At 40.8% G+C, this 24,092-nt stretch overlaps 1 protein-coding gene across 2 annotated transcripts in view; it reads left to right on the forward strand.

Moving 5' to 3' along the window:
- Window positions 1-24,092, forward strand: part of ETV5 (ETS variant transcription factor 5) — a 66,581-nt gene that overhangs the window by 21,867 nt on the left and 20,622 nt on the right. For both annotated transcript variants that reach the window (XM_032298347.1, XM_032298345.1), the window contains exons 6-7: window positions 8,672-8,801; window positions 9,723-10,010. In XM_032298347.1, the coding sequence (XP_032154238.1) occupies window positions 8,672-8,801; window positions 9,723-10,010 (418 nt within the window). The remainder of the gene's footprint in view (window positions 1-8,671; window positions 8,802-9,722; window positions 10,011-24,092) is intronic.

Below are 24,092 nucleotides of genomic sequence, written 5' to 3' on the forward strand. Positions count from 1 at the left end.
GGGTCAGAGACCGTTTGTGTGTGTTTGAGGAGAGGGCTTTTCAGGGACTCATTAAGCAGTTTTTAGCACAGCTGGCTCGATAGCTTTACTATTTGTGGATGATTTTCCACATATTAAATTCAAGAATTTATCCTTACAAAGGTTAGCTGTGTGAGATATTAAAGAAAAACGGCACATTCTCCCATACCTACTCTGATTCTGCTTTTAGAATGTGTATCCCCTAATTAAATTTGATAACATTGTCAATTTTTATTTTTAGAAACTGTTGCCAGGCAGGATCAATGTTAAACAAGTTTGAGCATGCCTCTTATTTGGTTTGGAAATCCAGACATCTCCTTTTCCAGATACTCTTTTTCAAGTGCCAGAACCTGTCCACTTACCTTATCTCCTTGTGAACCTTCTTGTTTCCCAGAAGATGGTATTATCTACTATTATAGTCATTCACTAGTCCTGTTAGAGCAATTACGAAGAATATTGAGATACCATAGATTTTATGTGTGAAATGAGTTTTTAATTTGCTCAGTCCTAAGATAAATATTTCTGACCTTCTCTGGTAATATAGTAGAACTTAAAAAATAAGGCTTATCCTGTCTACATCTTTTTTTTTTTTTTTTCCTTTTGGAGAAGGAGTCTCACTTTGTCACCAGGCTGGCACGATCTCGGCTCACTACAACTTCCACCTCCCAGGTTCAAGCGATTCTCCTGCCTCAGCCTCCCAAGTAGCTGGGACTACAGGCACATGCCACCACGCCCAGCTAATTTGTCTATTTTTAGTAGAGATGGAGTTTCACTATGTTGGCCAGGATGGTCTCAATCTCTTAACCTCGTGATCTGCCCACCTCAGCCTCCCAAAGTGCTGGGATTACAGGCGTGAGCCCCTATCTAAATCTTTTTTCCTGCTAACTAGGTATTTGAGCTTTGTCTCAAAATTCATCAAAAAAGGCAAAAGTTAAGAGTAGGCAGCACTATGTTGGAAACACAGAGTACACTTTCTCCAGTTACTTAAAGCTCTCTGGTCTTTGCCAGTGGAGTACTCAGACAGGTTAAGGGTAAGTCAGGGAAAAAGAGGTCACACCTGCTCTTTCCTGGTGAGTTTTTCAGTTCTGTTTTGCCAGTGTCCTTGTTATATTTCCAGGTCCTTCTGCTTGATCATCTTTTTCCTCTACCTTTTTTTCCTGTGTTCTATTCACTCCCACAACCATAGAATATTAATAGTATAGGCAGGTGTCTCGAACTTCTCTTCTTCCCTCCACCCCCATTCTTGGACTGCGAAGTATATAATTCTTCCTCTAGAGGGAAAGGAAGTGAGATGGCAGTGGTCACAGAGAAGAGTAGTGACCCAGAGTTGGTGGCCAAGAGACTTAGGAAAAGGCCATTATTTTAGGATTATGACTCCGGAGCCCTGAGCAGTGTTTGGTCATGACTATTTGTGTACATTAAACACGACATTTGTTCAGAGTATAATGGAAGGCTCTGGAGACCGAGGCTGGGCCCTGAGATGCAGCCTCATTGATACGCCATTCAGAAGTACGTGTCAGTGCTCTGGTCCGCTTCTGTTGTAAGACGCAACTTTCCACATGAAGTAAGAGGATCATGGTTATTGAGTGTGACCAAATAAGATTCTCCCTGGAGGTCAAGCCTGCACAGCTGATTTGGGAAAGATGAGTCTGCCCCAGATGAAGGTAAATGAAATTGAAGAAGGGAGGAGGAAAACCCCAAAACAGAACCTGAAGGATGGCAACTGGTGGAAGGTGGGCAAAGCCTGTGTGTGAAGCAGGAGAAATTCAGATGGGCTTAGTCCTCCTCCCCTTCAGACCGCAGAGTAACTGACTGGCAATTTCTTTAACACTCAACAGCTACATCAGTGTTTTATGTATTCACAACAAAGTCTGTGGCAAATTGAATCTTTGATGATTATGAAACACCTAAGAAAACCTTATTAGGCAAGATGGGTTTGGTGTTTCCTTAAAAAAAAAAAAAATCCTTTTGAATGGAACTGTCTTTCACCGTAACATTCAACAAAAGTGTTTTCTTACGTTTTGGTCCTTGGGGCTGTAATAGCGAAGTTTACCATTAGCACAGACATGGGGTGGCTGCCCTGAACAATCCATGGTCCTGTACTTGTGAGCAGGAAACAGATTTTGTCAGCAGAGGGAATTATTATTTCTCTCGAATGGACCAGTTTATTTTTTCTATTTTGAAACAACGGAGTTGTTTCTTTGGAAGACTGTTTCTAGACCACAGAAGAAGGATTTTCTAACATTTGAGAAATCTTAGTATTAACTCTGTGGTGCTATTTGATGAGGACCGGGCTGCTTTTTTTAAAAGTAGGAATTTAATTAAAATAACATACAGAGATCACAAGAGTGTAGCTGCTTGATGAATTCTCACAAATGGTATACACATTTAGATCAGAAAATGGAACTTATCGGACTATAAGAAGACTCCTATGCCCCTTTAACAGGTACTGCTTTCTCAAGAGAAACCACCCTGCTGGCTTTCAAACGCTGTAAATTAGTTTTATCTTTTTTTGAACTTCACATAAATGGATTTACATGGCATATACACTTTTGTTTCTGGCTTCTTTTAGCTCAGCATATTTGTGAGATTCATCCACGTTGTTAGGCGTAATTGCAATTTCTTCATTCTCCCTTTTGTGTAATACTAAGATTTTGTTGGGGGTTACATTGAACCTATAGATAAATTTGAGAATAATTGATATCTTTATAATGTCAAGCTTTCCAATTCACTAGCATGATCTATTCTTCCATTTCTTTAATTTTTCTTAGTGTGTTGTGGTTTTCAGTGTAAGCATCTTTTTTCTTTGTTTTTTCTTGAGATAGGGTCTCACTCTGTTGCCCAGGCTGGAGTGCAGTAGCATGATCACCACTCACAGTAGCCTCGGTCTCCTGGGCTCAGGTGATCCTCCCACCTTACCCTCCCACAAAGCTGGGACCACAGGTGCACACCACAGTCCTGGCTGAATTTTTTTTTTTTTTTTTTTTTTTTTTTTGTATTTTTTGTAGAGACAGGATTTTGTTAAATTGCCCGGGCTGGTCTCAAACTCCTGGGCTCAAGTGATTTGCCCTACCTTAGCCTCCCAAAGTGCTGAGATTACAGGCATGAGCCACCATGCCTGGCCCAGTGTAGACATCTTATATTTCTTTTATTAGATGTTTTCCTAGGTATTTGATGATTTATTTGATATTGCAAATGTATGCTTTTAATTTCACGTTGTTTTAGTTACTGTATATTGAAAGGTTAACCTCATGACTGATGACCTTGCCTCCTGATTCTTATACTTTGTGGGTATTTTGTATTTTCTATGTACCCAACCAGGCCATCTGTTAATAATTACAGATTTTTTCCCTTCTTTCTAATTTGCCTTGTGTTTATTCTTCTTGCCTTATTGCATTGGCTAGGCACCAGGCCTGGATTTTTTTTTTTTTTTTTTTTTTTTTGAGACGAAGTCTCACTCTTTTGCCGGGCTGGAGTGCAGTGGGACGATCTTGGCTCACTGCAACCTTTGCCTCTTGGGTTCAAGTGATTCTCCTGCCTTAGCCTCCCGGGTGCCTGGGATTACAGGCGTCTGTCACCATACCTGGTTAATTTTTGTATTTTTAATAGAAATGGCATTTCACCATGTTGGCCAGGCTGATCTTGATCTCTTGACCTCATGATCTGCCCGCCTCTGCCTCCCAAAGTTCTGGGATTACAGGCATGAGCCATTGTGCCCGGCCCAGACCTGGATTTTGATCTCTGTGTCAGACAGAAAAATCATCTAAGGGGTTTCCTAGTCTAAGAAGAAAAGCAGCCATGAAGTTGGTTAACTTGTGAGCATCACATCTAAATTTAAAATGGTGCTATGGTTGTCTGCAAGGCAATACATGTACTTGATTGTGCAGACCCACCGAATTATAAATCTTACCAGCTAGCTGCCCTTCTTTTTCCTACCCCTGACAAGCTGAGACTGTCACATATATTTGTGCTTAGATCCTTAGCAGAGTTCTTGCAGTCAAACAGGGATCCAGACAGCTCACTCAGGATCTTCTTGTCTCAGTGGTAATAGTAAAACAGTTGTCCAGAAGCAATTTCAGGGCGGGGCAGGGCTTATGCGGAGAGACATGGCATTCATGGCTGCAGTGAGGAGTCTCGGTAGTAGTGACCCCTGTACAAGATACCCGGTCTTCTGAAGTTCTGGCAACTGTCTGAATGAGCAGAAGATTCTGATCAGCTCGACTATAGAAGGGAGAGTGAGACCTTTTAGATGGAATGCTAGAATGGGAGGCAAGGATTACAAAAAGTAAAGGCTACCAGGCGCAGTGGCTCACATATGTAATCCCAGCACTTTGGGAGGCCAAGGCGGGTGGATCACGAGGCCAAGAGACCGAGACCATCCTGGTCAACATGGTGAAACCCCGTCTCTACTAAAAATACAAAACATTAGCTGGGCATGGTGGCGCATGCCTGTAATCCCAGCTACTCAGGAGGTTGAAGCAGGAGAATTGCCTGAACCCAGGAGGCGGAGGTTGCGGTGAGCCGAGATCGCGCCATTGCACTCCAGCCTGGGTAATGAGCGAAACTCCGTCTCAGGAAAAAAAAAAAAAAAAAAAAGGAGGCTAAGGCATGAGAATCGCTTGAACCGGGAAGGCAGAGGTTGCAGTAAGCCGAGATCGCGCCACTGCTCTCCAGCCTGGGCAAAGAGAGCAAAACTCTGTCAAAAAAAAAAAAAAGTGAAGACTACTGGAGTTAGAGATGTCATTCCCTGTAACAATGGAGGTGCAATAGAGATCCTGGTCATTTTGGTGTCCAAGAGATAGGGGAAGGCGTAAGTCCTTGAGTGGGTTTTGGGGTATGAGGTGTGTAGGGTAAGCATGACAATACAACTCTGAGAGCTGGAGGAAAATATCCTTCTGCTGTTTCTCTTGTGCCATCTTCCTTCTCTCTTTCCCTATTTCTTTTAATCCATTTTTGATTGGTCTTTTTTCTCTCGGGTTCCTTCTGGGGGCCAATATATTGAAAAGACTAACAGCTGCATAGATAGGAATCCTGGCCACTGACCAGCTGTGAGACCTTGGCAAGTTACTGAGAGCCTTGTTTTCGTGTTTGTAAAGTGAAGGCAATGGAAGCATTAATAGCTTTCTCATGGAATTGGGAAGACTGAATGAAATGAGGTATATAAGAACTAGGCATAAAGGCAATGGTAAGGGGTCTGGCTGGCTGCCTCTTTCTTGGTCGGCCTTCTTTGTTCTTTTCCAGAGATACCAGTTCTTCTCATCCATTTTTCCTTTATTCTAGACCATTTTCTCTTAACCAGGTGTAAGTGGTATTTTTGTTTAGTTGAAAAAAAAGGTTTATGCCTTCTATTTTTAATGTACAAAGTGAAAGAGTGGAATATCTCCCATTTCTGCCAGTGTGGTAGGAGATTACTAAAATGACAGTGCGGGGCCCTTGCCTCTTCTCCCCTCAAATAGCAGCAGCCCCAAGACCTTTAGTTCCTTGGGCCTCAGGATCTTTATCTATAAATGTAAGGGATTGAATTGAGTGTACTGAAGCCCTAATCTATCTCTAATTGCATCTTTGAGAAGATGCTAAAAGTCAGATGTCTCACTAAATTAGGCATGCCATGAGGAAAGGACCATGTCTGTTTTGCTTAGTATCATATACCCCGAATATCCAGAATACCTGACCCATCAAAGATACTCCGTGAATGAATGAATGGAAAAAGAAGGAAAGAAAGATCTTCATGACAAAGAAGATAGTCCATGTTCATCAGAAATTATTGTCAGGGCACCACTGACTTTGTGGGCCCCTCTTCTGTAATTCTGAGCTTGAACTCAAAGTTTCTAATTGCAGAAGATGTTTATTAGCTCAAATCCTCAACTTTTTTTTAGCATTTCTTTTCAAACTTCCTGAAGAGTTCATGATCCCTTTTCAGTTCCAATTTGTTGCCATCCTTTATAGTCCTGGGTCTCTGTCATCATTTAGAAAGTCAGCTGTGCAAAGGTAAATACTATTTTTGAAAGCACAGGGTATAATTACACATCATAGCACCATCTGCAAGGTGCTGTGCCCTTTTCTTTCTTTCTCAAGGCAGCACCGCATTCCTCATTTTACAAATGAAGAAACAGACTGAAAGCGAGGAGCATTCCTTGGGCTTCTGAGTTCCTGCTTTAAATACACCACTATCTCTGACTAACACATGCCATAATTAGGCTCCTTCACACATCCTCTAGTCCCACAGACCTTTGAGGAGCTGAGCCTTGTTCCTCACCACTGACAGGGCCCCTCATGGCCTTCCTGTCGGTGTAGATCTGTGAAACTTTCCATTCTCGTTCTGTCATGTCTTATCCTGGGGAGAAAGTATATATAACTAACTAACATTGTACCCTGCCTTGTAGGGTAGATATGGTCCCTGCCTTCAAGGTTAAGAACAAATTGGAAATATCCATTTGTTCATGTATATACTTTTTGAACTCCCCCTTTGTATAAAGAATATACTATTCCACATATAAGACATTTTGGGGTAGAAGGTACTATATAATTTAGAGCCAAAATGATGTGGCACACACCAAGAGTACTGTCTAGATTTGAAGAAACCACGACATCAGTTCGTGGGCTGGTTAGATCCTTTTAAATATGTGCAGTTCCTGAAACAATTACAAAATGTTTCTTTCTGGGCAACTTTGGCATACCCTCTGGTGTTAGACTTGTCAGCAGAACTGGTAACTGTTATAATAATATTGTGAAAATGTCAAGACATTTCTAAAACCTGAAATAAGACCATTGAATAACACTCTAATTGTTTTCTTTCCAAACTTACCTAAAGCGTGATTGCAAATGATTATCTTTAGATAAAGCAAGAAAGTAGACGTTTCAAGGACATGTAGCTTTTGTTTAAATTGGGTCATCGTTACCTTTCTTCATTGTTTTGTCAAAACTTTTATAGCAGAAGACTGGTGAGAGGAAGGGCAGTGACCACAGGCATTGCTGAGAACTGTCAGTCTATCCACTGCATTGGGGAAAGGGATTTCTGTGTCAAATTCTCATTTGCTAGCAACATTCAAACAACAAGCTTCCTTATTTTCTGTGTCTGAATATCTGAAACAGTTGATAACAATTGAGTGTTGGCTGCCATGATGTCATCATCAAAAAGATCACGAGAGAAACTCTAATGACGTCTAAATATCATCTGCTAGTTCTCAACTTATTTTATGTATTCAGGAAAAGCAATTGGCATTATGTAAGAAAGGAATTATAAAAATCTAACCTTTCCAGTCACTGGCAGGACTTTGCAGCAACATTGCTTTATAACCTTGTCATCTGTGATAGAGTCATCTGTCTCGTGTTCACTCCTGAGTTCAGAATTTAGGATTATAGAGGCACCTGAGGGGCCAGTTGGCTGGAAGACTGTTCAGTCTTATCGGATGTTAAGTAGAAAAGTGATGATTGTTTAGCTAATTCTATGTAGTATAATCACCGAGAATTAACCTAACTTCTAAAGGTGTTTTAGGAGTAAACATTGAGTCAAACTGAAAATGTTCCTGGGTCACCAGAGCATACACTGTAGTTAGCTATTTAATGAGACCTTTGATACAGTGGCCAGTGGCCAGCACAGAAGCTTAACTTGCTCTCCTTCCCCACCTTCCAAAGGCAGCTAGACCAGGAGAACCCATTCTAAGTCAACTAGAAGGCAGCTCGTATAGTGCAACATCTTCGGAAGGCATCTTTCCACTTTGGATAAAATGCTCTCTCTGAAACAATTTGGCTCTTAGAGAAGACAGAAGAGGCAAACTTGAGTTTTTGTTCTTTGGGTTTTTTTGGCCACTACATTTCAATCACCTTGATTTGAAAAATTCTTGTTACTCTGCCCTCTCAGAATCCTCTATGGAATATGTAGTTGGCTTCCAAACCAAAAGCAGTAACTCCATGTATTTATTTTCATCTATGAAAGGACTAGTTATGCAAACCCGCCCTTGCCGGTCTGTCACTGAGACAGGCCTGGAGCAGATGTTGTAAGCACAAAGGTAGCCAGGCTTTCTGCATTCTGTATTCAGTAGCCTTTCCTAGGTAGTGTGTTGGTCTGTTGTTTTATTCCTTTGCTTTTAAAATTTTTGGAATACCTCAAAAATTGAGTATTTCTTGCTGAGAGCTGATATTTAAAGTTACTTGAGGAAGGGCTTTTTAAAAATTCTATATTTAATTTGTAAATATGCATCTGAATAAGAAGTATATTTGCCACAGCAATTTTAAGCCTTTGCTAAGCTTACATGTGTTGGTAATGTCTCCCAACACATGTTGGTCGTTTTGTTCTTTTTGGAAATGAAATTCTTCATGTCTGCAGTCACTTGCATTTTTGGTAAAAACCCATTACCTGCAAGATTTTTAAGGGTTTTGCAGCTTTCTAGAAAGCAAGACCCATGACTAAAGAAGTTTGGGAAAAAAGACTTGGCTAATTAAAAGTGTCAGATGATGACTTCTGACTTTGAAGAATTTAATTGGCTTTAGATGGGAGGCTGTGTGTTGAAGTGTTTTGCTTTTTCTGACATGTGACTTGACATGAGTTCCAAGAACAATCAGCTAGTTAGAAGGTTTGCAGAAGGAAGCACTGTGCTCCCTGCTAATCAGCTGTTCTCTCTCTATTCCCCTCTCATCCCTCTTCTGATTTTAGTGGTGCTTCATGCCCCACCTCCAACCAAGATCAAACGGGAGCTGCACAGCCCCTCCTCTGAGCTGTCGTCTTGTAGCCATGAGCAGGCTCTTGGTGCTAACTATGGAGAAAAGTGCCTCTACAACTATTGGTAAGTGGGCAAGTGGCATCGAAGAAAGGCTGCCTAGAAAGGCTCTGGATGTCGCCATCAAGCTGAATGTTCCCTCCCGGTGTCACCCAGCAGACCCTGGGGTAGAACACATCCTTCTTTCACGGCAGTGTTATCCTGGCCCCGTGGGATAATGTACTGCACACGAAAGAAAACTGTTAAAGCCTTGTGGCTCTTCAGGGCACTAAGTTCATAGGGTGCCTAGTCCTTCTAGGGAAGGAGTCTCAATCCTGGGATATTTGATCTGTGGCTTTGAGGCAGATAATATATACTTCTTCATGTCTATCATATGTTAATGTGAACTTTAAGCACCAAAGAGGTAATCTCCAAATCAGAATATATGAAAAGTCTTAATGCTTGTGCCCTTTACTTAAGAATATCCAGGGCCCAGGAATGAAGCTTAAATTTTAAATCATTCTTTGCTCTAGAAGATAAACATAGATTTGCCTGAAAGGGGGAGGAGAAGAGTTGTTAATTCAAGTGATGTCACAGCACAAATGTACCTTCAACACAGATTCTGACTAATTCCTGGGAACCTTGGAACACTTGGGAGAGGGGACCAGAGAACACCTGGCAAAGCGTAAATTCTCCCCTCACCCACCCACCCTACACAGGCATACACGGAGAGTTCTTTTAGAAGGAGGGAAAAAGGAAACCGGAAGCAGAGGCTAAAATTATCCTTGAGAAAAATCACTAGAAGTGTTAAACAAGTCCCTGTGACGCAGTGTGTTTGTCACTTTTCGGAGGTACAAATATCCCCTCGGGGCTACGAGCGATTTAACTATGTTAATGCTGTTATTTCCTGGCAACAATGGGCTGCAAACTAGCTTTCTGCTGGACCTGGTAACCATGCTAATTGGCTTCATTTCGGCTTAATGGTTTCTTCTCTTTTTCTCTTTACAGTGCCTATGATAGGAAGCCTCCCTCTGGGTTCAAGCCATTAACCCCTCCTACAACCCCCCTCTCACCCACCCATCAGAATCCCCTATTTCCCCCACCTCAGGCAACTCTGCCCACCTCAGCGCACGCCCCTGCAGCTGGCCCTGTTCAAGGTGTGGGCCCCGCCCCCACCCCCCATTCGCTTCCAGAGCCTGGACCACAGCAGCAAACATTTGCGGTCCCCCGACCACCACATCAGCCCCTGCAGATGCCAAAGATGATGCCTGAAAACCAGTATCCATCAGAACAGAGGTGGGTGTCAATCTGGGCTTCTTTCCTTAACTGCTGCCATCATCCTGGTCCTTTCTCACTGGGAGAGGGGAAGCAGTTCATCTTATTTACCAGGTTCTTAAAAAGTTACCACTGCACTGAGCCAGCTTGTGAGACAAGACTAATAACAATAATACGAATATGACTGTTTATATACCACCCTATTCCCAAGGTACTCTAGATAGTTGATGAACTACGACATCCTTATGAAATAGGTAAGGGAGAGGTAATAGGTATTCTTCTCCCTCACAGAACTAGAGGAAGAATGCCTTGCCAGGATACAATATTGACCTTCACTGAGGGCAGGTTCCGGACTCCTCATTGGATGCTGCCTACTATTAATAGAATTGAACTTTGGTTATTACTATTTCAATTACATAAAAGGAATGATTGCTGAGTTACACAAGGTAGCCTTACTCATCTGATTTTAACACATTTTAACAGTAGGAGATTAGTTAAGGACCTTGTTTATACACCTGCTTTTGAGATAGAAATCTGGTTACGCTGCATGTGGTTTTACATTTCTGCAGACATTGAGGCATCAGGAGTAACTTTTCCAGAGTCATTCATTTGTCAAAAAATTGTGTGAAGGGAGCCTTCTCCGCACACTCCAAACCTGACCTCTTAAATATACTGGATAGTACACAGAAAATGAGACAGACTAAAATCCCTGGTTTGATTTTTGTAAAAGTAATAGAAATTACAGTCATGGATAATATCAAACTTAATAATCATATATATGACCTCTTAAAGTCCCAGCCTTCTAAGTTTATTAACTGTGGTATTCTAGAATCTTGGATGCTTGTGGCCTTGTTTTATATAAGATGTGCTGGGGGCCTGTCTTTTTTTATTTCAAGTTCTCTGGGATTAGGAGATAACCACAGGTGGGTGGCTGTCAACAATATTACCAAGGGATCCCAGATGGCGACCGTGGTATTTCATATCTACTATCTTACATTGTGTGGATCAGGGTGGGGGGCGGCAGTGGGGCAGAAGTAGGAAGAATACATGAGTGTGCCTTTCCCAGGCCTGGTCCATTCCAGATGCCTACCAGTATTTACTTGGAGATCACTTTATTTCTAGATGAAATGCAGGAAAATAAAAAATAAGGTACCTTTGTCTGGTTCTGATCCCCTTCCCATTTTGCTCTGAAAGTCACCATTAAGAACTGCAAAATATGGCCGGTTGGTGTTTATTCCTTGGTTAGGCACAAACACTCGTGTTACACAGGGCCCAAGGGGTGAGCACTGATGGGCTGGCTGGGAGTGGGCCTCTGTTGCCACCAGGGTCTCACCTGGAGGACACAGCTGCCACTGAGCTTTTGGCAATTGTTACCTTGTACTAACAACCTTTACTTGTTCAGGAGAATTTGGATACTTGTTTTTTTGTGTAAAAATTGTAGATTTTTTTTTAAAGTTGGCAACTAATTCAAATTCAAAACAACACCACTCTGCAGACTAAACAAAACTTCTCTGGGCAAAATCATCCTGCAGGCCTGCCAACTTGTGAACTCTGGCCTAGATATAATTTTTATTTCAGTGGTTTTTTTGGTGGTTTTAAAGAACATCTTGCTGATTTTCTGCAAGGGTTATGGGGAAACTGGGGAGCCAGGGTGGGGTGGGCCATATATTCAATATTTGGAATTCTTAGCAAACTTCTATTTGTTATACCATGAAGCATAAAAGAAAATTCCTTTATGTACTATTTCCCCCTCAATCTGTGTTTTGTATCCAAGGGGCTTATGTAACATACTGTATTAACAGTTAACTGAGTTGGGAGACAAATATCCTAGTTCTCCTGGAGAACTGGGAGATGGGTAGCCCCAGTCTCAGGTGAAATAAGTCTGTCCTGAGAAGGCAGGAGGTTTAGATTCCTGGGATTTATAAGTTATTTGCCTTTGAGTGTCCAGAGGAAGAGAGGAGGGAACCAGAAAGCAGGTATTTCTTTTTTAGGGTGGTTCCTCCTTGAAGTCTGCCTGTACATCCTGGACTTACTTTTCCTTATACTCTGCCTTTAGGACTCATGGATCTAAAATTGAAAGATCTCACACATACACTGGGGCGATACAGAGATCCTAGAGAGAATTGAGGTGAAGGGTGAGGTATTCTGTAAGCTATAACCAAATCGATTAAAAACAACATTGGGCACTTGGGTTTCTACACTAGAGTGCTGTCCTCTCGAAGGTCCCCACGGGAGTGTGGAGGGGGATTTTCCATGCAGATTCCTTGTTCCATTCAGAGATAGAGTTGGTGGGCCTGAGGAGATCCTGGTTGTGTTCTTGCCATACTTTGGGAAATTGTGATCCAGCTCTCTCTACCCTCATTCGTATTCCACCCTACCTTTATTTCAATCATATATTATCAAATTTTGTTCTTACTGCCTTTGTCTATTAATATGGCCATCCATGTGGTAGCTGTGTGACATAACACATCAAAACCATGACAGTGATTTTGCTTCTAGATACTAGATAGCCCACAGAAAATGAGGCAGACTAAAATCCCTGTTTTGATTTTTATAAAAGTAATAGAAATTACAGTCATGGATAATATCAAGCTTGATAATCATACGTTTAATAACTTTTATGCCTGCCTAAAAGTGGGGCAGATTACTTTTATTGGTGACTATAGGTTGTCTCTCAGCTTAGAACTTTTTATTAAAATTAGAGGGACTACTACTTCAAAACGAAATCCTTAACACAAGTATATGGTATTTTGTATGATAGAAATAAAGAGTCTGATTTGAACCTTTTAACAGTCCTGTGATGTAGACAGAGTAAAAATATCTCATTTTACAGATTAGAAATCAGGCCTCAGCACATTTAAAAGACTTTTTTTTTTTTGAGACTGAGTCTGTCTCTGTCACCCAGACTAGAATGCAGTAGCGTGATCTCGGCTCACTGCAACCTACACACCTCCCTGGTTCAAGTGATTCTTCTGCCTCAGCCTTCTTAGTAGCTAGGACCACAGGCATGTGCCACCACACACAGCTAATTTTTATACTTTTAGTAGAGATGTGGTTTCACCATGTTGGCCAGGATGGTCTCAATCTCTTGACCTTGTGATCTATCTGCCTTGGCCTTCCAAAGTACTGGGATTACAGGCGTGAGTCACTGCGCCTGCGCCAGTTAAAGGACTTTCTAAAGCTCACACAGCCAAAAACAAGGTCCTACATTCAGCAACCGAAACCTTTCATGACATATAATTACGCCATTTGTTTCAGTTATGATTTTATTTGGGTGCTCACATCCACTAATCTCTGCTATAAAAACTGCATAATTGACCTACATAAAGTTGTTTTGACCTTGAATATTATCTATCTCTTCAACTACAAAATCTTACTAAATTCCTGCATCACTTAATCCAAACCAGTGTGCTTAACATGTATCTTTTTCATTTTGCTTTGTGTGCCTTATCTGTTCTGTTGAAAAGAGTAAACTCTTTAAGGGTAAAAACCTATGATTTAGATTCCTTTCTTTAGGAGTCTAAATAAAAGGCAGGCCACATTTAGCCCTGCCTTTTATTTGTCTTCGGTGTATGTTTATTGATAGTGATAGAAGTTTGCTAAAATTACACCTTAAACGACTGAAATGTAATCTAGTCAAAAGTACATCCTTCCCGGACATGGCGGCACACACCTGTAGTCCCAGTTATTCTGGAGGCTAGTGGGGGGAAGGGGGTGGGGGTCACTTGAGCCCAGGAGTTCTGGGCTGTAGTACACTATGCCGATCTATCAGGTGTCCACACTAAGTTTGGCATCAATATGGTGACCTCCTGGGAGTGGGGTACACCAAGTTGCCTAAGCAGGGGTGAACTGGCCCAGGTCAGAAACAAAGCAGGTCAAACTTTACATGATCTCATTGCGCCACTCTTCTCCAGCCTAGGCAACACAGTGAGATCCCCAACACTAAGAAAATAAGGAAGAAAGAAAAAAGTACATTCTTAATGTTTTATATTATCTTAGCATATAATTCTTCACAACTTAATTTATTTTTAGAAGATAAATACTGTGTTTGAAAGCCATGATTTATACTGGTGATTTCCTCCCTGCAAGGAGAGGGGAAAAGACATGTAATTTGGCATGTTCAGACATGTTCCACTTATCCTGAAAGACCAGCTGCTCCTGGAAGAGAATGTTTTTTCCTTTAGCCATCCCAATCTTGAGTTTTTTCATTGTGTTATTTATGATGTTTACATGTGCTGGGTAGAAGAACTTACAAAAATATTCCTATGTTATGCCTATAGTACTGGCCATATATATTTTTGGCTTTTATTAAACCATATTTCATTACATCTTGAGTTGAGGAAAGCCCTACAATTCAACAGAAGAGGCTCTACTAAGGAAAATGTATCATCTAAGAATTTTGGAATACATTGCTTTCTCACTTACTTGACATCAACCAAAGTGGCAGAAACCCAAGACGCAGCAGAAGAATCCTCTGCTTCTGGATAGCCCTTACGATGTTGTAGTAGGCTAGCATGCTGTAGTTGACAGAACATAATGTGTTGTGCTGGAATCATCAGGAAAAGGTCACTTGGATAGTGTCTTCTGAAGGAAGAAATGGCCTAACCTGTTTGATAATGTCGAGAATGTCTCCCTCAGTGGTTATTATCGAGGATTCAAAGCTTAAAGGGATGGGCTATGTTTGTGGAATTTTGATTTAACAGAAACTACTAATTCCTTGGGGATGCTAGACAAATTAAGAGATTTAATACACTCAAGGTTTTCCTCTTGTTTTTTCTTCCTCTCTTAAAGTTCATTACCCTTAAAGTAAATTGCTGTTCATTTTTATCTTTCAGATTTTGTAGTACAATAATTTTTAGAGAGGGATGAACTTGACTGTAAGTTATATTTGTAGCCTGGCCTGGAATAAAGTGAATGTGTATGACACATCTCTTCTGCAAGTGCCTGTTAATAGCACGTTGTACATGGCAGCACAAATTCACTTTGGGATCCGAAACTGAGTTTCCTGGATGCTTAATGGAACCTTCTTTGACAGACTGAATAATGTACTTGTAATGGTTAGAGTGCAGAGTATTTTTTAGTTCTGAGTCTTAAGAGGGTGTTTTTTTGCTTTTCGTCATGTTTACGCTTCTTGTTACCTTTTAACAAGCTATAAGACATTGCCTTTTATCCCCAGTTTACTGAAAGTTTTTAACATGAATAGAGGTTGAAATTCATTAAAACATTTTTATTGCCTCTATTGAGATGATCAAATAATTTTCTCCTTTAATTTCTTATATGGTGAGTTACATTGATTTATATGAAACCAACCTTGCATTCTTGTGACAAACCTAGCTTGTTTACTCTTTTTTTTTTTTTTTTCCTTGAGACAGAGTCTTGCTCTGTCACCCAGCCTGGAGTACAGTGCCATAATCTCAGCTCACTGTAACCTCCACCTCCCAGGTTCAAATGATTCTCCTGCTTCAGCCTCCCTAGTAGCTGGGAGTACAGGCACGCGCCACCACACCTGGTTAATTTTTGCATTTTTAGTAGAGACAGGGTTTTGCCATGTTGGCCAAGCTGGTCTTGAACTCCTGACCGTAGGTGATCCGTCCACTTTGTCCTTCCAAAGTGCTGGGATTACAGGCATGACGCCTAACCCTAACTTGATTATTTTGTATTATCTTTTGTACATTGCTGAACTTGGGTTTTCTAATATAAATATGTAAGACTTCCACACGTGTATTCATGATTGAGAAAAGTATATAATTTTTCTTTTCTTTCTTTCTTTTTTTTTTTTTTTTTTTTTTTTGAGACCAAGTCTCACTCTGTTGCCCAGGCAATGGCGAGATCTCAGCTCACTGCAACCTCCACCTCCTGGTTCAAGTGATTCTCCTGCCTCAGCCTCCTGAGTAGCTGGGATTACAGGCATACACTACCACGCCCAGCTAATTTTTGTGTTTTTAGTAGAGACGGAGTTTCACCATGTTGGTCAGGCTGATCTCGAACTCCTGACCTCCTGATCCACCCACCTCAGCCTCTGAAAGTGCTGGATTACAGGCGTGAGCCACTGCACCCAACCATAATTTTTTCTTCTTAAATTGTCTGTGCTAGGTTTTAGCATTGAGGTTATACTCATCAAATGAGTAGAGGGTGTCTTCCCATTTCTATATTTTAGAATATCTCATGTGAAATTGGAAGTCTTTATTCTTTGAATTTTTGGAAGAATTTACTGGTAATACCATTTGGGCCTGATGTTTGTTTATAGGAAGATTTTTAATTACTGGTTCAGTGTCTTCACATTTTATAGTTTTGCCCTGGATTTTTATTTAGTTGAACAAATTTAATAAATTAATTTTTCTAAGACATCCATTTTGTGTGAGTTTTAAAATTAATTGACATAAAGTTATTCATGGTGCCCTTTCTAAAATCTCTTTAGCATCTGCAGTTGTCTTTTTCATTTTTAATATTATTTATCTAGATTTTTTTTTTTCTTAGTCTTGGCAGACAGTATTGTCTTTTCAACAAATCTACTTTTGGCCTTATTCCCTCTCTTGGGTGTTTCTGTTTCATTGATTTCTGCTCTCACTAAAATACTTTATTCTTTGTTTTCTTTGGGTTTATTCTGTTTTTCTGACTTCTTTGGTTGTGTGATGAGCTCATTAATTCTTAACCCTTTTTCTTTATAATGTATAAGCACATAACCGTATACAGTTTCTCTTAGTGCTGGGGCGATTGCACGTGGAGGTTTGCCCAGGTCACTTATGGTGTGTCTACGCCTTGTCAAGAACTGATTGCTAATAGCTTCCCCTTGCACTCTCCAAAGGTTCCTGGTTTGGACAATCAGTTATTTGATCCCCCTACCCAAGTTCTGCTTTAGATACATCACACAAGTTCTAATTTACAATATTTAAAAAATTTAGTTCCAAGTATTTTCTATTATTTCTTTCAACCTTGGAGTTCTTTATAGATATGTTTCTTAATTTCTAAACCTAATGGGATTTTTCTGGTTGCCTAGACTATGTGATTTTTATTTAAATCTCATCCAGAGAGTATTTTTAAATGATTGTAGAAACACTATAGACCAGTGGCTCTGGAGCTGGACAGACTGACAGATCTGGGGTTGAATCGTTGCTGTGTGACCTCAGGCAGGCACTCAGAGTCTCTACACTTTGGTTTCTTCATCAAAATAGGGTAATAGATACTTACCACATAGAAGCATTGGGTGGATTAAATAAAATCACACTTGGACAGAGAAGGTGTTCAGTAAATGTTATCTTCTATGACAATTTTACTTTTTCAAAATCACTTTTATTTTACACAAACTACACTAAAGGACACTTATTTAAATTATGTAGGTACCACAAACTGAGAAACTTCATTGTTTAATGTTAAGTTTTAAAAGGTAATGCGCCCTTTATCCCTAATCTTTTCATCCTCACACTTAATAATAGTTTTTGTTTTGTTTTGACACTGCATCTTTATTGCACAGGCTGGAGTGCAGTGGCTCAATCTCAGCTTACTAAAACCTCCCCTTCCCAGGTTCAAACGATTCTCCTGCCTCAGCCTCCCTAGTAGCTGGGATTACAGGAGGGCACCACCATGCCTGGCTAGTTTTTGTATATTTAGTAAAGACAGGGTTTCACCATGTTGGCCAGGCTGGTCTCAAACTCCTGACCTCAGGTGATATGCCTGCTTTGGCCTCCCAAAGTGCTGGGATTACAGGTGTGAGCCACGGTGCCCAGTCAACTTACTAATGTTATATGTACAACTAATACTTTCACCGTGTGATATCCTGGGGGCTGAGAAACTTCATTGTTTAAAGTTAAGTTTTTAAAATCTGAGTTTCATCACCATCCTTCTCCCATATTTGATCTTGAGAAATCAGACAAACATGTAGGCCTAGAAAGGACATACTTTTTGTTCCTCATCTCTCAATGTCTTCTCACAGCTTAGCTGACCCCATTGGAGCCTAAGCAATGCTGGCAGGCCTAAGGGAGTTGTTTCAGAGTTCTTTGGAGTGTTTAGGGACAGTATCTAGCTCTTCGTTACATCGCAGGAAACTAAACATTAATGTGAAGTTGGCACATTAATGTTTAGTAAAATCAGTAAAAATCAGCATTCTCTTCTGAAAAAGGAGAATGGATGTTGAATAGGCAACCAGTGGGCTCTTGATTTATGCATGTATCGTGTGTGTTACAGTCTCCCAGTTCCTTAAAATCTTCTCTTTTATATATATATATATATATATATGTATTTTTAATGCCGTGAAGTCCTAATATTCCTGGTAGTCAGGCATATCTTTTTTTTTTTTTTTGAGTTGGAGTCTCTCTCTGTCACCCAGGCTGGAGTGCAGTGGCACGATCTTGGCCTCTGCCTCTTGGATTCAAGCCATTCTCCTGCCTCAGCCTCCCGAGTAGCTGGGTTTACAGGTGTTTGCCACTGCACCTGGCTAATTTTTTTGTAGTTTGAGTAGAGACAGGATTTCACCATGTTAGCCAGGCTGGTCTCAAACTCCCAGCCTCAAGTGATCTGCCCGCCTTGGCCTCCGAAAGTGCTGGGATTATAGGCCTAAGTAGCCATGCCTGGGCCATATTTGCATATCTTCTGATTTTAGCTTGGGAGTTGCAGGCAGAAGGTGGGGCAGTTGAAGATAATGTTTATTGAAAACTTGCCAGTGTTATAATAGGGCTGGGCCCTATTACATACATTATCTTACATCATCTTTACAAGGTATCCTGGCTGTTCTTATTTTTTTGGAGAGGAAACTGAGGATTCACAGCAATTAGATAACTCATCCAAGGTCACACAGCTAGTAAGTAGTAAAGATTGGATTTCAGCCCAGGATGTTCTGACTTCACAGCCAGAGCCTCTTACCCAGCTATGCTGCTTCTCGATTTTCCATCTTCTTCCTGAGCCTTAACGGAAGTACTAAGTGCATGATGTTGTCTTCTTGGCACATTTTATGTATCATCTCTCAGCTGGCCTTTGAACTGTCCCTACTTCACCTGGCACCCATAATCATCATACAGCCTTTGTTAGATCCTTTTCTCCTTTTTTTTTTCCTGTCAGCATTGTGTTTACTCTGTGTGCTGGCAGCAGAAACTAAAAAGGAAATGCAGAAAAAGCATCTAACGGTTTTCATAACGTAAACCAAATGTTGGGAGTGTGGGTGAGCTCGTGGGAGGAAAGGCGCTATATAAATCTGACAAATAAATAAATAACTGGTTCTTTAAATAAACTGGCACCGAGAAAACCTTAAACTGTGACCTATTGAATTTAGGCTTATTTGGAGTCAGAAGTCTGCCTTTGCTCACTCAGCATGAGTTCCTTACATGTGTGCTCTGTTGGGTGAATGGTGGGAGTGGAGGGAAGGGAGGAAGAAGAGGTTTGGTAGGAGCCAGGCTGTACCCTCACTGAAAGTGATTGCCTGCCTTGGTACATTAGAGGCATCTTTGTCATAACTGTATTATGTATGCAGCCCATTCTTAGATACTTCAAAAAGACTAGAGAAGGGAGGAGGGGTTCAAGTGAAGGTCATTGAGTAAAGTTCACAGGATGTATTTTGAGGACAAGGACTGAATTACTTTACTCATCTCTGCAAATAAAAGATGTTATCAGCAGCATGCTCTGAGAATCTTTCTTCCCAATACGTTGGCTTTGTGACCTACCCCTGAGATGCCGCCTTGGCCACTCCCACTCTGTCAAAACAAACAGTACAGAACAATCCCAATTATAGAATCTGTTCTGCAGATCACGGGTTTTGAAGCTTTGCACATCCTTAAAGTTATGCCATGGGGAGGGGATGAGGTTGCTGGCTAGTGCCCGTGTGGAAGTACCTTTTCCTGAGGAGGCCATACCAGGGTGACTCTAGCGTTTCATTCTGGAAGGTGAGAAGACCAGCACTAAGCGGAAGTGAGGCCATCAGCCTGCCAGCTGCAGAGGCTCTGGTTACAGAACTGAGCAGCCCATGCCATCTCGGAGCTATCAAAGGAACTGATTTCCCGAGGTCACCTTTGAAGGTGCTGGGATGGTGGCAGAGGGGAAAGGGAGAGAAAATGGAAGGTGTTAATTACCTTTCTTTCCAAATAGTCCAAGATTTAGGCACTTTGCAAAAATAAGGCCTTAAGAATATCTTAAGCTAGGCCAAATGGCTCACGCCTATAATCCTAGCACTTTGGGAGGCTGAGGCGGGCGGATCACTTGAGGTCAGGAACTCGAAACCAGCCTGGCCAATGTGGTGAAACCCCGTCTCTACTAAAAATACAAAAAAAAAAAAAAAAAAAAAAAAGGCAGGTGTGATGGCAAGCACCTGGAATCCCAGCTACTTGGGAGGCTGAGGCAAATTGCTTGAACCCGAGAGGCAGAGATTGCAGTGAGTTGAGATCGCGCCACTGCACTCCAGCCTGGAAGACAGAGCGAGACTCCATCTCAAAAAAAAAAAAAAAGAATTATCTTCATCAGCCGGGCCCTGTGGCTTTCACCTGTAATCCCAGCAGTTTTGAGAGGATGAAATGGACGGATCACTGAGTTCAGCAGTTCAAGACCAGCTTGGCCAACATGGCGAACCCCCCCCTCCATTAAAAATACAAAAATTAGCCAGGCATGGTGGCTCAAACTCCCAAGTAATCCCAGCTTCTTGGGAGGTGGTGGCACAGGAATCACTTGAATCGCTTGATCCCGGGAAGCGGAGGTTGCAGTGAGCTAAGATCTAGTCCGTATACTCCAGCCTGGGTGACAGAGCGAGACTCTGTCTTTAAAAAAAACTTCTTTGTCTTCCTTTTCTGAAAGAATTCCCTTCAGGTTTGCGGCATGCTGCCAGTGCCTGTGTTCTAAATGTCAAGTGTAAACCTGAGTTGGGAATTTACACTTCTTCAAAGAACATTGAAAGGTTTCTTTAAGTAAGAGCAACCTGATGAAGTTCTGCTGTAGAGCACTCAGTGCCCCCGTGAAAGGCTATCAGCCCACTGAACCTTGTTTAAGACATTGGCCAGGTGGATTCTGAAGCTTTTGATGTCTGGGATAAAAGGATAAGTGTATGAAAATTGCCCAGTAATTTTCATATGATAAAATGAACTTACCGTGCTGCTTTAGGTAGAGTAATAAAGACAGCATGCTGTACCCGGATCTAGACAGTGTTCTGTCTGCACACAGATCTCTTCAGTTTGAGATTTCAAATCTTGATGTTCTAGAAATCTGTTTGCCACCTGTTCCCACAGATTGATTCAAATCAAACTATTTTATTAAAGCTATTTAAGAATTCTGTTTATCAATAGAATTCAAGCTAAAAGTAGAGAATAAGACCTTAATATTACTGGATTGTATTATTTTTCCTTGAACCTTTCTACCTGAGGGTATGTATTCACAAATGCTTTTCTTTATACACAAAGATCAGTGCTTAGTGCATATTTCATGGTTTGAGAGTCGCACTTCTCCAACTTTTGAACAGCCACTGTCCTGAACTCTATCCTAGTCTGTCAGTCACGGCTGTGGCAAAAACCATGCTTTACAGACATCATTGTAATTTCACTCTTTCAGAAGCATTTGGAGGATAATGTATCCTCCTGTCACAGATAAGCAAACAAAGCCAAGAAACTTTGCCTTCCGTCATTTCCCTACTAAGGGGTGGCAGGCTTTCCCCTCTACGCTGCCCACCCAACAGGGAAAGGGCAGCTGGTACACAGCTGGATTTATCTGCCAGCTGAAGATTGTTAAGGAGACTCAACTAATAACAGATTTTTATTGTTCTATCTCACCATAAAAACAGTGCATATTTATTATCGAACTATAGATGAGCAAGAAAAAGAAAATCACCTAAAGTTATAACCACCACAAAGGTTGGCAATGTTAATATTTAAGTGTAAATCTTTCTGTGGTTTTATATGACACCATAATACTATTATTTTTACCAACCTTTGATACTGTATGTACTGTTTAGCAATCTTCCTTAATATGTCAAAAATACCTTTCCAAGCCCTTATATATTCACATTATATAATTTCTAATGGTTGCTTTCAACTAAATGACTATATCACAATATATATAGCCAGTTTCCTAGTTAGATAACTGTGTTGGTGACCATCTTGGTAGGTATACCTGATCATCTGTGACTGAAGTGCTGTTTAGGTACCTGGCATAGAATTATTAACTGCCTGCCCATCTTCAAAGTTAAAAGGAAAAAATACTTCTCTTTTGACTTTGTTACTTTTTAAATTACTAATGAGTTAAACTTTATGTTTATGACCATTGCTATTATTTAAGGGTATTCCTGCTTATGTCCTTCGCCCTTTCTTTTCCTCTTGATATGTTCATCTTTTATTAATTTCTAAAAGCCCTTTATGTCAACAGTGAGATTGCTATATCTGTTAGAGATTTTTCCTTAGTTTTACTTTTGGTTTTGTTTCTGGTGTGTTCTGACTACTACAGATTCTTTCCCCCTAATTTGATGTGTGTCTTTTGGTTTTGTTTCTGGTGTCTTTAACTTACAGAAATTTATACAGTGAGATATATCCAGGTTTATTTGACGACTTCTGCTATTGGTATGATAGTTAGGTTTTCCCTCACTCCAAAATTATGTAAGTTTTCATACATACTTACTTTCATATGGTTTCTTTTTTTTTTTTTTTTTGAGACAGTATTGCTCTGTTGCCCAGGCAGGAGTACAGTGGCGCAATCTCGGCTCACTGCAACCTCCACCTCCCAGGTTCAACTGATTCTCAAGCCGCAGCCTCCTGAGTAGCTGGGATTACGGGCACACATCACCCCACCCAGCTAATTTCTGTGTGTGTGTGTGTGTGCGTGCGCTTGTGTATGTGTTTGAGATGGAGCCTCGCTCTGTTACCAGGCCGGAGTGCAGTAGCACAATTTTGGCTCACGGCAACCTCCACCGCCCAGGTTGAAGCGATTCTCCTGCCTTATCCTATCAAGTAGCTGGGACTACAGGCCTGCTCCACCATGCCCAGCTAATTTTTTTATTTTTAGTAGAAACAGTTTTCACCATATTGGCCAGGATTGTCTCCATCTCTTGACCCCCTGATCCGCCCGCCTCAGCCTCCCAAAGTGCTGGGACTACAGGTGTGAGCCACTGCACTCGGCCAATTTTTTTGTATTTTTAGTAGAGATAGAGTTTTGCCATGTTGGCCAAGCTGACCTCAAGCGATCTGCCCGCCTCAGCCTCCCAAAGTGCTGGGATTGTAGGCATGAGCCACCATGCCTGGCTGGTTTCACTTTTTATAATGGAACCTTTAATCCTTATAAATTTATTTTGATACCTATATAAAATGGGGTCTTTTTCCCCCAACTAATTTGAAATGCTAACCTTAACAAGTAATAAATTTTGGAATATATTTGACAGTTTTTGGCTTTCCATTCAATTCCTTTGATCTGCCAATCTTTCAATTCCTTGTATTACTGTTTTAATTATTGTAGTTTTATGACGTCAATAGCTAGTGGGTCCTTATGTCTTTTCAAAATAAAGTTTAGAACTATTTTGTCAAGTTAGTTGGGAAGGCATTTGCTTTTATAGAATAATTTTCAGTGAATCAATCAATAGCTTCAAAGTCCTAAATATCTTCTCTTAGCTCTTTTTTCTTTCTTTTCCTCAGAAAACAATTTCAAGCTTTTATTCATATATGGCCTATAGGTTTCCTGATTATTCCTAGGAATGTTATATTTTTTTATTGCTACTATGAATGGGATTCTCTTTTTTTGAAGGGCTGGAGAGTGCCCGCCTGTCTCGAACCTCACAGAGTGGTTGTTTCCACCGTAGAAAAGCATTGTCGAAGTAACCACTGAGCTAAAGCCGGCCCCGGGATTCTCTCTTTTAAAAACAAAAAAACACACTACATTTTCTAACTGGTTAGTTTGTATTCAGTCTTTAAAAATTCCGTCTATCTTAGGTAAGAGAATGGATGAACTAGTGAATAAACATTTACGTATATGTTAGTGCTATTTGCAAATAATTGATCTTATATATTCAGATACGTAATCTGTACAAATTGTGCATAAAATAAACACACATGGGAGATTAGAGGCTACCACATCATTGCTTTTTTTGTTTTGTTTTGTTTTTTTGCCACTTCCTGACTCAAGAGCTTTGAAATACACAGTGTAATTTTGGGAAGA

The sequence above is a fragment of the Sapajus apella genome, unplaced genomic scaffold (assembly GCF_009761245.1).
Source record: "Sapajus apella isolate SASKATOON/1434 unplaced genomic scaffold, GSC_monkey_1.0 scaffold38, whole genome shotgun sequence".
In the NCBI taxonomy this organism is placed as follows: Eukaryota; Metazoa; Chordata; class Mammalia; order Primates; family Cebidae; genus Sapajus; species Sapajus apella.